The following is a 15,966-nucleotide window of genomic DNA, read 5'->3' as shown; positions in this document are numbered from 1 at the left end:
GATTTTTAAACAAAATCATTTACAGTGGCAATGGCGTACGCTTATTTGCCTATTTGCAACGCCGCGCAATCATAATATTGTCATAGAATTAAATTCATAATATTATTATAATATTATGACGCATCTGAATGGTATAGATATTTACTAAATATAATATTATTTTAAATTAGCATTTACACTCGCTCGGCAGCATACGTAGCGTTTAAAATTAATTTTCTGGTTGTAATTTTTTTAAATAAAAATCAACGAAGCTATAATTTTTAATTTCATAATTATTATTGTAGTAAGTAAACTTCAAAAGGGGATTCGACATTAAGGTCTAAGCTACTGTACTCAATTTAAGTTTAAAATATCTTTAGTCTTGATACAACTAAAATTAGTTTGCGTAGTTCGTTTAATATTTCGAAAAAAATTAGAATTTGACAGAAAATTGTTCATGTATCGTACTAAAGACTGTGTAAAAATTAAATCTTTTACCATTTTTAAATCATTATTAAAATTAAAAACGGAAAATGTTTCGTTCGATGTTAAATAACTTTGATTTTTCAAAAGACAATAAGTAAGTAGCCATAAAATTCGTGTTGAGAATGTATTATATTGTCATCGATTTTATTGACATAGAATGACCGCAAAAGAGTGGTACCCAAATTAAATTTCATCTCAACGAATAATTGTGAATTTACGTTCAATATTTTTTTACTTCCACCAAAAATATCTTATTAAGAACCTGGTATAAAATTTTCAACTTTTTTGATTGTAATTTTTTTATGCTTATATAATAATTCCAAAATATTTTGAAAATGTTTTGTTATATTGAATACCTATGTCCTATACCACTATTAATATTTTGAAAAATTGCATGATTTACCAAAAAACAGAATTGATTTTTTCAAGAACTTGTTTTTTCTAAGAAACACGGTTTGTTTTCCTTAATTTTTTGTTTGTTTTTCCAGATGCTTTTAAAAAGTATTGGGAATTTTTTACTCTTGAACCCTGAAATCCCAATTAGATTCACTTCTCCCACGTGTAAGAAGTGCCGAAGTAAGAGGATTAATTGTGGAAAAACTATCATAATTACAATAGCCAAATCCCATCCCATATTTACAAAATATTTTTATCACGTGATTTTTAATTATTGTTGCCGGTATGCAACTTCTCGTCAACGACGAAAACCGTTCGTCTAAAATTATAATAATAATAATAACAACAAATAACAGGACGTAGGATTTATTATTTTAATGGGACAGGTGCACGATGGGGTCGGGATCCTGAAGGGTGTTACACTATCACTAAATATGTATATGCAACCCGACGGAATGACTAATATTGTAATATTCGTCGCGCCTCGGTGGTTATACATAGCCACATCATATTATAGGCACATAGTAGCTTACTGCTTAGGTGCTTTTTCCCTTTATTGTTTACATTTGTTTTTACGTATGCAGTCGTAGGCAGAGGTTTCGGTTATCGTGAAGGGCGTAAAGGAATAAACGCGTCAATATAAAAATAATTTTTCGTTGTAGTCGATTTGACTGTTGATTTTTAAACGGATTATAGTTAAAATTATCATTCAATTCTCCTGTTCAAATCATATTATTTTGTTATTATCTGTAATAAATTCGTACACATCTATCGGATTTGATCAATCTTTCCATAATCAGTGACCAGTGTATCATATAATGCTACAAAATATATTAGATTTATATGATGTCATATAATATTAAAACTATACCGCCATAGCAGAAAGTCCGTTTACTCCAAGCCTTACCTGACATTGATCCTATAGGTACTATAATGTATACCTGTTCGTAAATTAATTGTTTATATACCTAATACCTATATAATTACAAATTACACGTGTTTTTTGGGGGGGGGGATATCGTTATCACTAGTCATTATTTAAACGATTGAAATGTTATCGATTTTTTGTGAGGTAGATCAAACGATAATCATTTCAAAAATTATTATTATTATTATGTAATATAACTCGAAAACTCGGTGCGGATAGTGCAGTGGAGTGACTAACGATTTCGTTGTGGAAATTCTCCATTCGAACGCGGCAGTTCTTCGGCTCAGTGCCCCTCCGACAGGTGCATAAAACCAGCACAAGAGGAGGAATAGACAGTCACGCACAATGCATTTAGTTCTCCATACGGGCCTAGTAACCAACGTGCAGTTGTGTAGTTCAGCGGTATAGTGCACTCATTGGTTTTCTAGTCGTGTTGTTACGATACCGTGTTTCCCCTACGAGGTGGATATTCGTGCGTTTATGATATTTAACTTTTCGTCACATTATTATTTTTGTTGAAAATTTCTATTATTTTAATTTTACGCAACAAGATAATATTTTTTTTTTTTAAAACGATTTTTTTCAAAAACGGTTTCGTTCGATATATGCGTGTATATGATGTGAATATTGCAGTGTTTGATGCATAGGATACGCGTACAAAAAACCAAACGGTTTTAACCTTGTGAGTGAATATTTAATTCAATAATACGTTTAAGTACACAGTTTAGTTTAACAATGCTAAATTATATTCTATCTGAAATTATATTAAAATTATCTTTAGCCATCACTCAGCTGCTGAATTAAAAGAATGATGAGGGTTTTTAAGTTCGTGCATTTGCATGTCATCAATATGAAAATGTTTCTAATGTTATTTTATGCTAGATGACACAACAATTCATTTAGAGGTGTTATGTAATACCTTTGTGAAGTTTTATTTTGCATATTTATAGAATTTGTGGCAATTTGGCATATTTATGCGTTTTTCTATTTTATTGGGCATATAATTTTATACATATTTTTGATATTTATACCTTAACGTGCACTTTTTCATTAAAGCACTATGAAAAACCAAAATTTGAAAAAAAATATAGCGATTTGATTTTTTTCAACGTCTAAAATTTATGGGAATTATTGCAACGTAAAATGATTGAAAATAAGACTTAATGGATTTTTCTTCCAATTTAAAAAAAAAATTTCATGATATCTTCTTCTTTTTAACCAGAGTCCAGTATTATGTTTTTAGTTTATATAAATATTATAAATGCATATTTCTGAAATTCTTAAGACACGTTTCAATGCATACTTTACTAGTGTTTATTAGTGCATATAAGTGCATTCTGGTCTAAATATTTTTTTGGGCATGAACGCCATGAACTTACGAGTCTTGAATGATTTGATCAAAAATGATCATTTAACACACGATAAATGATTGTGATATTATTATTGAAGCAGGTATAAAAGATAATTTTCTAATCATTAATTATAATTAGTAATATACTGGACATGTAATATTCTTTATATTTAAATTTAAAATTAGCCATTCTAAAAGGAAATTATTTAGACCTAATACAAATGCCATAATTGTGCCGTTCTGTTACATTCCTTTTTATCTAAAAAAAATCCTTAAAAACAATTAGTTCTTCTTATCAAAAACCAAATCTGCAGTGAAGGAATTCGAACATAGTATTCTTACTCACCAAACAAACTAACCTACCCATACATAGCCCGAAACCATGCTTGTTAATTTGTATTTCTAAGAAATTATAATAAGCTCTAGAAAATTTGCAAAAACCTATCACAGTCATCGCTACAGCAAATAGGTAGATTGAGTATTGAGAAATTAAATAATATCCCATTACGTGTCGTTTTATTAATTATGCCAAACTGCGCCCATTTTTATCAAATTAACAGTTAATTTGAACCATTATACCTAAACGAGTTAAATGTATAAATTTATATATATTGAACAATTTCGTATGATGGAATTACTCCATAGTTATTTGTGATACGTGACGGAGCGGCGCGGCGTTTTCCATTAAAATGTAAAATATATTAATGCAATGTGGTTTATCGGGCGTAACTACCTCACTGAAAATTACGATGTATATAACTATAAAATATTCAGGAAAACAGTTTGAAAATGTTTTTGTAACTAAAAAGATAGATACTGTCCTACGAGTATAACAACTATTATATTACGATTATTAAATTAAACGAAAATTTAATAAATAAATAATAAGGATAACCATCATCATCCAAAGATTTATATATAAGTAGTACGTCATAACTTATGACTCATAAGTTATAAAAATGTGTAAAATTTAAAAATTTAAAAAAAATTTTATGTAGTGTAGAATGTAGATATTGCATGTTCAATAATATATTTCAAAATACTAAAAAAATCAACATTTAATAATTTCCTACTTTCAATAGAATTCTTGATTGTTATTCAATTGCTGTCAAATGAATCACACTGTGAATTTAAGATTTTTAGTGAACAACATTATTGATTTTTAACTTAAGGATCTGAAATTTCAACCAAACCTTCAAAGTCCACCATATTTCAGTCAACCTAATGTAGTATAAGCAGTATAGCTTATTCAAAAAAATCTATTAATAGTTAAATCACTTAAATCACAATATTTATGTCTAGTACTTTACCTATAGTGTTGTAAAACGATTTAACGCATCATAATAATGGTAAAAATTAACTCCGATCAAAATTATTTTTCTTGTGGCATTAAATTATTAATTATATCTTTTATTTAACAACACTAGTAAAAAACTTTTAACATTACTCATAAAATACCCTTTTTTTGGTGTCCATCCTCTCAATTGACGAGCAAAGCCGCAAAGATTCTGGTTGTTATTAACGGGCATGTACCAGTTGCCCCCAAAAGTACCTTTTTTTATATCAGTTCCCCCCAAACTACCTAGAACAAAATGTACCAGTTGCCTTCAATCAAATGTACCAGTTACCCTCACATGTTAATATATACACGATTACAATATATAGCCTGTAAAATAGGGGAGGTAAATATACAAATAATAAATAAAATTATTTATAAAAATAATGTAAAATAGTAAAATCAAATTTTGATATTTGCAATTATATATGATATTGTATTTTGTAATAAATAATAAATATAATTTATTATACAAATAGTATGGATAAAATGAAAATTGTATTAATAATAATAGCCTAATACTAGGTGCAAAGCCCCAGGATTTTACAAAAACGTGTAAATTTAGACGCGTCTAAGTGGATAGCCGATTTACATAATTATTACATCTATTTTTTTTTTTTTTTTTTTTTGACAAATTATGCCACATAATTATAATATTATTATTTCATTGACTTTTTCATATTATTTTGTTGGTAATTATTATATAAGCATATGAATATTTTCTATAATTTTATACAAATTATCACATATTTTAATATGCCACTTATCGTTATTTATTATGATTTTTTTATTTCTATCGTTTTATACTATTTTACATTATTTTTATAAATAATTATATTTATTATTTGTATATTTACCTTTCCTATTTTACAGGCTATATATTGTAATCGTGTATATATTAACATGTGAGGGCAACTGGTACATTTTATTGAGGGCAACTGTTACATTTGGTCGAGGACAACCGGTATATTTTAAAAATCCCGATAACAGCCGTGGGGGGGGGCAACTGGTCAACACCCGCTATTGACAGGGTCCTGCACGTGACCTATTTTTTTGCTCAAAAATATGCTTTACAGGAAAAATTAAAATTCTCACGCCTCGTAAAATGATCCAATTTTGGATTTTTTTTTGAAAATAGAAAAATTTCTTTCAGGGAACATTAGACTCGGATTTTTAAAAGTCTATTTCTAAATCATATAATACGATTTTAGTATTTTTCACAAGCTTTTGTTATTTTATCATGTTTGTTTTAAGCAACGGAATTAAAAATTGAAGTCTAAATATGCACCCCGTAGAAAATGTATCAAATCAAGCTACTCTACGACACGTGAGTGTTTTTACCTATAAAGCGTGTTTTGAGCAATAATCACGCTTTTCATTTTTGATCAGTGGTGCCGCTGACAAGTGGATACGTGCGAACGTACCCATATACCTACAGGCCACATTATTACACTTATCATAATTGACTATTACCACAAATGGTATTTGTACATAGATAGTCGAAATTCTAGGAGGCTGGCTCAAGTTCTCAATAGCACTGATTAAATAAATTACGTGGAGCGTAGCCTTTTAGTCCCCCAACTACGGTTACCGACATGTGCGGCAGCAACGAAACTTCATAGGTATTGCCTCAATATTGCCTCTCAATAAAGACACACGAGAAGGTCTCCTAATAATTACCAACTCAACTCAATAAGGTACCCCATACCTGTAACTCACGAGTTATTAAGTTTTTAGTCGTGTCCATTTATTGTTGCTGAAATAATAATTCTGATTTAAAAAAATTGTCATTGTAGCTTATGCTTTATAATAATCCATGGTCGTCACTGCTAGGTCTCGTGCGTTATTGTTATTATTATATAGCGTTCATATAGATACTGCGTATTTTCGAAAATATCCAGGACACGATTTGCAAATGTTTACACTTAACCTGTTGATTATTAAATATTAGTAATGCTCATTAAACTATTTATTTTTTTCAATTGTATATCTAATAGTATCTATATATATCATAACGGCAGAATGTACACAATACAAAAGGCAAAACTGGTGAAAGGGAATATTTTTCACCTATATAATATAGTGCAGGTATTATTATTAAATTACAGACTCTTGATTACTATTGTAGATGGGCGGACCCATTGTAAGCGTATCATTTTTGCCGACGGTGTAGGCGCACACACAGACACACAAACACACCCGTCACACATAGTGATAACTTGATTTCTACTCTTGATATCCCGAGTCTCTTGTACCACGCAAACGATGATAATAATAATATTATTATGTGGGCTAATATACACTATAGCTGCAATGTGATACGGCATATACGGTATTATACTTCTGAGTTTTGAATATAATATAATATTATGTTATACTATGCGATTCATTTTTCACTTTGATAATGTTAGTAATTCATTCAAAATCTGATATTTCCAATGGGCTTGTAGATCACAGGTATTTTCAAGAACTTTGGTTTACAGTGGAGTGTTCTGTGCCGATATAAACATATTATTTTTATTATTTTTATGAAAACCACTCTTCTTTACTATAATTCGTCGGTCAGAAGATTTTTATTTAACAATAGTATCCGACTAAGTCAAAAATCAAACCATTAGTTCTTCTTGTGTTAACTGAATTTTATGACTTATGTGATAAGAATAATAAACAGTTGTACACATTAATATTAGAGGATAGAGTATTATATGGGCACCATAAAATGTACAATTTGGCAGTTCTCATTTAAATAAAAATAAGTTTGTATTGTCACAAGATAAACTGTATAAAAAATCTAGTATTTGAAAATGAAGACATAATTCAAAATTCAAAATCGGAGTTGGAATAAAAATGCGTTATTAAAGAATGCAAGAGGCATTATTGGAGAATCGTATATAGGACATTATTAATATGCTATTATGCATATTATTACATTTTGACTTGAGTCACATGGACATCAGACATGTACCTACCGTACTTTTAAATATTCGATAAAGTCATGTTGTATTAAATTAATAACACGTTAATAAGTGATAAAAAATAATTGAAGAGTTCGTATAGTCATAAATATAAGACGACAACATAGACATAGCTATATTAATAGTTTGTATTTGCATCGGGAGTTCGTCTGAATTTCAAGTGATTTTTAACTATACATTTGTATGATTATGGTCCATCAGAATATATAATTTTACGTTTACAACTAAATGATAGATAACTCGAGATGGGTGGGCCATACGCTTTGAGGCAAGCGTTTTAAATTTGAAAGAATAATACTATTATATTATTTTTACCATTGAATTCGAAAGACGTTTCTACAGATTTTGCTCGGTTTAACCAACAAATGTCCGTGACTATATTATAACGTAGTGTTACTGTGTTGTCTTACGTGAGTAATTCAGAAACTGCGTTGGAATTTGATAAATTACCGTTTCTCAAGTAAAAATAGCGTACAATCTGTGTTTAATTTCTAATGCGCACGTAGACCCACGGGCGTCACTATATGGAAAGGTTATTTTTGGGTAATAAAATGTTTGAAAAATAAACCAAAGGTACATTCATTTTACACCTACTTATTAGTGTTTTACAACCGAACAACTAGAGTTTTAAATTATTAAGTCTTACTTCGGGGAAATGTTATTAAAATGTTGATAAAATAGATTTTTGTTTTATCAAAGGTTGGAAATTTATAAACAAATCTCTGAGGTTTGATTTTGAATTTTTAATACCTTTTTTTGCTAAGAATAACTTTTATAGCAAAAATGTTATTTATATGACATGCTTTTGTTTACCATTATGAAACAGAGCCAAACACGAACCTCGTGTAAATCTCTTGATCTGTGACTGTGTTCAAATCTTTTGTATTTGACTTGTTATTGTTTTTTAAAAATATAAATTTATTTTTTATTTTTTATTTTAAGGCAGAAAATCGATAATATTGCAACCACTAAAATATACCGGGAGAGTAACATCCCCTACTGTAGCTGTACTGCATAAAACTCATTATGGGCATTTTAAATGTCCCTAAAAAACTGTTCACCAAAAAAAAATCTAAAAGGAACTCTTACATTGCATAATAAAGTGTTGTTGTTTATTGTATTTAATGCAATTTTTTGCTTGAAGATCAAAGAACAGTAATACAGTTTACTTTTGAATTGCTTTATAGTTTGTATAAAGAGAAGAAAAATTCCTATCTTCATTGGTTTCGGGTACGATCCATTTCCTCGTGGAAAGAGTTTACTGGATTTTTGTTTGTTACATAAATATATTTACCATTTATATTACTATCCCGTATAATGTGCTTTGAATTTTTAACAATAGTTTTAAATTAACTTAGAATTTATTTTCAAGAGGTTCAGGTTTCTATATATCCAATAATAAATAGCTTTTATGTATTACTTTACAAACTTTGTTTGGGGTATTTCGATTGAGCTAAATGTAATATGTAATTTGGGTTCGCCTTATATTTAATTATATAAAAGTAGTTTATTGTTAGCCGTTTAGTGGGTACGTTCGATCAAGTCAATAAGCATGTAAATTAAAAAAATATCATCTATATCTAAATAGTGTGTTTTCGTAATCGTCCATTATTTAAGTGAAACCAGTAAATCCCGATATCCTCTCAATTTTAATTCTCAATAAGGTACATTTTAACTCTTATTGTCTATTAATGTTATTTATATTAAATATATTATGTTTAGATAAGCAATCGTGATCTAATTCTTAATGTTTATAGTTCAGGTACAGGAAATGATTTGTTCCACGAATCGTCGTCATGACAATCGATGCATTTAATTGTTCTCGATTCTTTGCAAGAGTAAAATAAATTGGCCTAATTTCAAGTATTGTTAAACATTAAAAAAAAATATAAATGTTTTTCATGTCTATTAGTAATATATAATATTATAATGTACATAGGTAGGCGCATATAAGCGAATAATTCTAGGGGAGAGGGCTCAAGTTCCCAAAAGTAGGTACTGATTATAAATTACGTGGAGCGTAGCCCCTTACACAGTTACACCCCCAACTACAGTTAACGACATACAAATACAAATTATTATTATTATTATTTACGTATATTATATTATATTATACTAGCTGATCCCCGTACACTTCGTTGACCGATATGCATTGCATTGCTTCGTCTATAGTACTATGTTCCAAAATTATATTCCTATAGTGTTCCTACCATATTAAATGGGTTTGGAAAATTTTGTTTGATAGATTTTTGTTTAAGTTAAATTGAATTGATCTAGAAACATGTCTCTGGGAAGTATGTAGTTACTTGTTTATGACTTATAGCTCTAAGCTCTAATGTGTTTGAACAACGAGTTTAATATTTGATGTTGAATGTTAATTGTTAATTCTGAGATTTCTACATTTGCCCGTTAAAAATACCAACTCTTCATGATTCGTCGTTTAATACCCGGCGACACTGTTGAGTTTTTTAAGTAATTCCAGAGTTTACCCCACACATAAATTTTAATTTCACATTTATATAGTTAGATTCTATCTATTAATCCGATAGAGGAAAGTACTCGGCTGCTAAAAAACATAAAAATCTTGTGTAGTAGATATTACGCGGTTTGATTATATTTACCTATATTTCTACTTATCCACTATAAAAACTATAAAAATACGGTATAACAAAAACAATGTTAACTAATTAAATTTTTCTACTTTATTTTTTGGTTAGATTTTAAAATTGTAAGATAATAATATTTACTCAGTGTACTTACTTGATAAGGTCTTAAAGTTGGGAGACTATAGTTCTCATAATTGTATTTATGTGGGTGTACATAATTAAAAGCTATTCTAATTATTAATCCAAGTAAAATTTGTTTTTGAATTGAATCTGTGACACGCGCTTATTTTTCAAACCAACCATAATCAAATGCCTTTTATATGAATAATTGTAAGTTCAATATTTGAACAAAAATAATATTCATTGCAGTAATTCAGTTTTTAAATTTATATGTATTAGTTAGCAGGAATTTTCTAAATTATAGATACGTAATCCTAATAAAATACAGATAAAACGATGGCACGTGAATATTATTATATATTACTTAAAAAATAATACTAATAATGTGTTTATAAACAATTTTAAAATAGGTATGAACAAGAAATAAAACTTTATAATAATATATTAAATTTTATATCAAATTAATTTCAATCTAAAATATGTAAAAGTTGCCATATAAATTGTCATCGCTGCCGGTCATCATTCAATTTAGTATATCAATTATCTTTGAAGAAACTGTACGCCCTAAGTGTAGCTAAATTGCTACTTGTATAATAGTGTCGTACTCATCCTCTATCATTATGTTGGTTTTTATTTTACGAATTCGGCTGTAGGTACCGCAAAATAAAAATCACGATGTGTGGTGCTGTGGTAGTGTGACAGAAATAATTATTACCATAAGATACCATGTTATAATAAATGTGCACAAGTACAGTTATAGGTAGGTAGTCTTAAATAATTATGATGTCCGTTATTGTGGTAAATGACAAAAACATGTTACGTTTTTTTTTTTTTTTTTTTAACGAGAACTGTGTAGTAATAATATTATTTAATTTAATTTTTGGGTGCGACTATTAGACACTTTAATGTATTTAAATAAATGTTGACCTAATTTGTAGGGATGGTTAAATGTTATAAAATAATATAAACACGTGCAAAATATATTGCGTGAACATTTAACCGTTAACAATTTGACGTTGAGGAGTACACGAGGCGATTTTAAAGTTGAATTGATTTGACTTATGGGTCATTAGTTCATCGTAATATAGTAAAATAAATACAAAATATCTGATGAATAATTACGAATTTATCAATAATAACTATGGATAATGTTTTATTTTTAATTATAACAATTAAATTAAAGGTTGGTTAATGATCTCCCGAACAGAACACTAAAACTGTTTTAAACGTATAAAATAAATTATTACATATAGTAGTTACTAGCTACTTATAAATTATAATGAATCATGAAGTGCATAATATAAAATTACTTTTAAAAACAACATTAATTAACTAAAAAGACTGTAGGCAATACAATTCTAAAAACAATTATTTTCAGGCGTAATTTATCGATATGATGATTTTTAGTCGAAAACATAAAAAAAATATATTAAAGACTAATTTTTAGCCTCAATCTGGCAATAGGCGGTGGCCTATAAATTTCCTCAATACATTGTTTCAGGATTTATCTTTTTCCTAAAAATATTTATTTTTTCCAGGTAGATACAGGAATGTTACTACTGCAACACGGTATAGAATGCTTACAAAGACCAAAGGATGCCTACAACTAGTTGGAGTATTAATAATTTCGATATGGCTGGGACATGTTGGAAGCCAAGGTAAGCGCGTATATATAGGCACACTATAAAAATTAAACTTTTGTCTCGCGTGCGCTAATAATCATAAGCGTTTTCAAATTACATGCGTTTAGAATAATAATTTACGTGTAGGTTTGGTAGATTTGCACACTTTCGCAGCAGTGAATAAATTTTGTAAAGTATATAATTTTAATGTTTTTTAAGCTAAGATGACCTATGTATGTATAATTAATGCTATATATTACCTATATTTAATGATTGGTATAGTGCAGGTGGTGTACCTACTATAGATAGGTACTTATCTATTCGTAACAGAATTATATACGGTCAAAAAATCTAAAAAAGACTGTGTCTAATTGTTATTGTTATAAATATTGGTATGTGTAGTGCTGTAAGTGTAATTACAATTAGTTAATTAAATGTTTATCATGTAATACGGCCATGGTGTGTGAAAAAAAAAATACAAAATTACACCTATTCAAAATAAAGATTTATCAAAATGTCCAATGCGTAGGCATGAGTATAGTTATAAATACAAAAATAAAAACGTTGTCGAAGCTGTCAAGAAATTAAGTGGAACCAAATTATGATCATCACTTACAATATTGCTTAAATAATAGATATGTTAGCTCATCAGTGTTAACGATACCATACCTATACTTACCCATATAGAATAAACGCAAAAATTATTAATTTATTTTTGGCTTTCCCTATGACTGAACACTTCAATACAATAAATCACCGACTCGAATCAGTCACGGAAGAATAAGAATATATAGCAAAAAAAAAAATGTTACAATTAAGTACCGTAGGACCCAACGGTCATTTCACTCATTTAATATAGATTTAGTTTAAAAAAAAAAAAAACTATATTAAAACCAAAAAATTATTTTCTCAAATGTAATACTTATTTTTTTACAATTTGTTTTATAACTTTCTATCCGGAATAAAAATTGTCAGTACCTACTTATAATTTTACTGTTTGATTTTCTTTAAGATCAAATCGTTTTAAATAGGAAGGCAGAAATACAAGTAGGTACTTTATCATTTTGATGATCTGAAATCATGCTAAAACCGAAAACAATTAATCGCGCACAAAAGTACTAAGATATTGCAGTTGCAAGTAAAATTGTTTGATTTAAGTTCTAGATGAACTATGATCTGTGATTTATGATAGTATCTATATTATAGTATGATGGTACAAAATTATTTATATATATATATTTGCCTATATTATAGGAATCAGTACATAATAAGTCTAGATTTGCAAATTTTTTTCTTGTTTTTATAAAATAAAATATGATCCATTTCAAGTATAACTACATATCATTATTTTGATATTATAATAGAATAATAATTGTTTTAAATCAGTCAACTCGAATGGGAGAAGTGTCCATATTGTATTGTCATTGGTGACCTAATAAAGTTAATTAAAGATAATTATTTATGAATTCGATTAATTGAACACAATCGATTTATTTCTTCCACTCGAGGTTCTTATCTGATCAGATTTGAATAACTCGATGTTCTCGTTTCCGTCAAAGCTTTCCAGTGCAGTAAAAAAAGTTTATCATCTTTTATGTGCATAGATACTAATAGAGCCTCTTTGCCTTGTTGTTAATCCTTTCAAGTCGTAACAATAATTATATGATAAAAGTCTATACCAAAAGCCTGATAAGACATGCATTTAGCCAGTGTGTGTTTTTATATCAATAAATGCCGTACGCCCATGGTGGATTTATAATTAATATAAATCTATAAATTAGCATGTATAAAAATAATTGTCTACCTGTCTACCTATGTCTACCTATCTATATGTCTGTCCGTCTATTTGTAATTTATAAGCTCGAAAACTGCTGGACCGTTTTCAATAAAAATTATATCAATAGATTCCTTGAGACTTGGAGAGTGTTTATATAGTTTTTTTTAAACCCTTGTTTAGTTTTCAGCTCACGAAAAAAAAATATTCTTTTAAATCCGCCTTGGTTAGGCTACACGTTAACGTTAAAACGTCCCGTTCAAAACGTATCGTTTTTAATTGCAATTCAATTGAATTAGAACAAAAATAGTTTACAATATTGCGTGTTATATAATTGTTTTGTTCTCATGACGAAAAGTTCCAAATATTTGACAGACCATATCCGTTTTCCGGTCTGCTTGACCATTCTCGAAGAATTTGCTTCGGTTTTGACAGCGTATATATCCACACGCCTTTTGTAATTTTTCCGAGCCAAATCATAAGGCTCATACCCATTTAATTTAGCGCAGACACGGTGTTTTTTTTTTTTTTTGTAGAGAAAACATTGACGACTGACACCCTCCTGCAGTCGGATCGTAAGAATACTACTACTACTACTACAACTAATAATAATAATAATAATAATAATAATATAACACGTAATAGACATTATAACAAGTCAATGCGGTCGGTAGGAGGTTCCCGAGATAAATAACCAATTCCCAGCAGTTCGCCGCTATATTGCACCTGTGTGCCTTATGAACATAACTGTACACAATCTAGATGGTAATGAAGCATCTATATAGTCACGATCTGTTCTTTTGTCAGTAGTCCGAGGCGGCTCTGCGGCAGCACGCATTACTAATTTTTTTATAATTATATATTATGTTTTTTTTTATATATATACACACACACACACACATGATGTGATCGTATTGTACACATGAAAAAAAAAATACGGGTCATGTATATAATTCGTGTCCGGCCCGTATATATTATTTAGGGATCAGTGAATTGCATGTGCGAGATCGCGAAGAAAGTATAATATTGAAATTCGAGTGGGTAGAAATAGATGTTGACCATCGAGGTTAGCGGTGTACTACAGGTATATAAATATAATAATATTATCGTTACCAATTAAAATTATGTGTAATGGTATACATAAATATTATTGTGTGTATATTATATAGTGTGATATAATACAATAATACTAAATTTCGCGATCGGGTACGACGACGACGATGTGATTTATCTTCTATGTTTAATATAATATATAGGTACAACTCGACGTCCGAAGAGTATTAAATATTTTGTAATTCGAATATCCGTTTGGCTATAATAAAATATATTATAATCTAATAATATACATGGAACATTGCAGCGTATATGGGTACAAGCAAACAGTGTTCAGTAAAAGAGGTCTATAGATGATGTCGGCTAGTCGCATTAAAACTTTGGAAATCAAATAAATAAATTCAGTCAGTGTGCCTATAACGTAATATAATGTCTAATGCATATAATACAGTACATGTTCTTGATAGATAAGTAATATTAATAAGCATAAAAATGGTATCAACATTCAACATATTTCATGAACGTCATGTGCAGTGATAATAAACTTTACAAAAATATATTGTTTTTTTTTTTTTATTTATTTAAATAAATAAGCCTCTATGGCCATTGGCACATACAAGATTATAATAAACTATTTTTAAGATTGGTCTTAATTAAAAAGATCATCATGTGACTTATGGTATCTTGACAGAGAGCTTCGGACACGATATTTTGCAGCTTCTCGTTTGTCCGTTTCATAGAAACGGTTATCGGATACAATGCGTGTTTGGCTGTATGACATAAGCGCCAAAGGTACAAAAATGACCTTTCATTTGCGCTAAAATCTGTAGAACATAAGCGCCAATCTAATATTGTATACCTGCTATACCCAACATATGACATAAGCGCCAATGGTACAAAAATGACCTATCATTTGCGCCAAAATTAATATTTTATATAAGTATTAAGTAAGTAAACTATAATATAGGTATAGGTACATGCACATCAATATTTAATAGATTTAATAAATTGGTTGATTTTTTATAAAAATAAAATGTCGATAATAAATTATAATATACATGCACATCAATATTTTATACATTTAATAAATTGGTTGATTTTTTATAAAAATAAAATTACGAAATTACGAAATAGGTACTAACAATATGTTATAACACAAACTGCTCACCCACTGTCTATTTGACAATCTATCGTAATCAGATAATACATATTTTGTCGATTAAGATTAAGCGTTTGGAGTTTTTTTTTCTTATCTTATTTTGGCGCTTATGTCTTACACCGGCGTGTTTGATTGATAGAATTGTACCGCAATTGCAAGCGCATATTGTTGTCACTATATC

At 28.9% G+C, this 15,966-nt stretch overlaps 1 protein-coding gene across 2 annotated transcripts in view; it reads left to right on the top strand.

The window, feature by feature from the left end:
- Positions 1 to 2,108: 2,108 nt before the first annotated feature.
- The window catches only part of Cad96Cb (protocadherin Fat 4-like Cad96Ca), a 66,170-nt gene continuing 52,312 nt past the window's right edge, over positions 2,109 to 15,966 (top strand). The window contains exons 1-2 of one of the 2 annotated variants that reach the window (XM_015514978.2): positions 2,109 to 2,471; positions 11,720 to 11,835. In XM_015514978.2, coding sequence (XP_015370464.2) covers positions 11,754 to 11,835 — 82 coding nt within the window. In that variant the 5' untranslated portion in view covers positions 2,109 to 2,471; positions 11,720 to 11,753. Of the gene's footprint in view, positions 2,472 to 11,715; positions 11,836 to 15,966 lie in introns of both variants that reach the window. The other variant, XM_015514977.2, reaches the window with a different exon arrangement.

This window comes from Diuraphis noxia, unplaced genomic scaffold (genome assembly GCF_037042655.1).
Source record: "Diuraphis noxia isolate RWA-SAM2 unplaced genomic scaffold, SU_Dnox_SAM2 contig0004, whole genome shotgun sequence".
Lineage (NCBI taxonomy): Eukaryota > Metazoa > Arthropoda > Insecta > Hemiptera > Aphididae > Diuraphis > Diuraphis noxia.
Note: the sequence above shows the minus strand (reverse complement) of the source record. Positions and strands in the feature narration are given on the sequence as shown.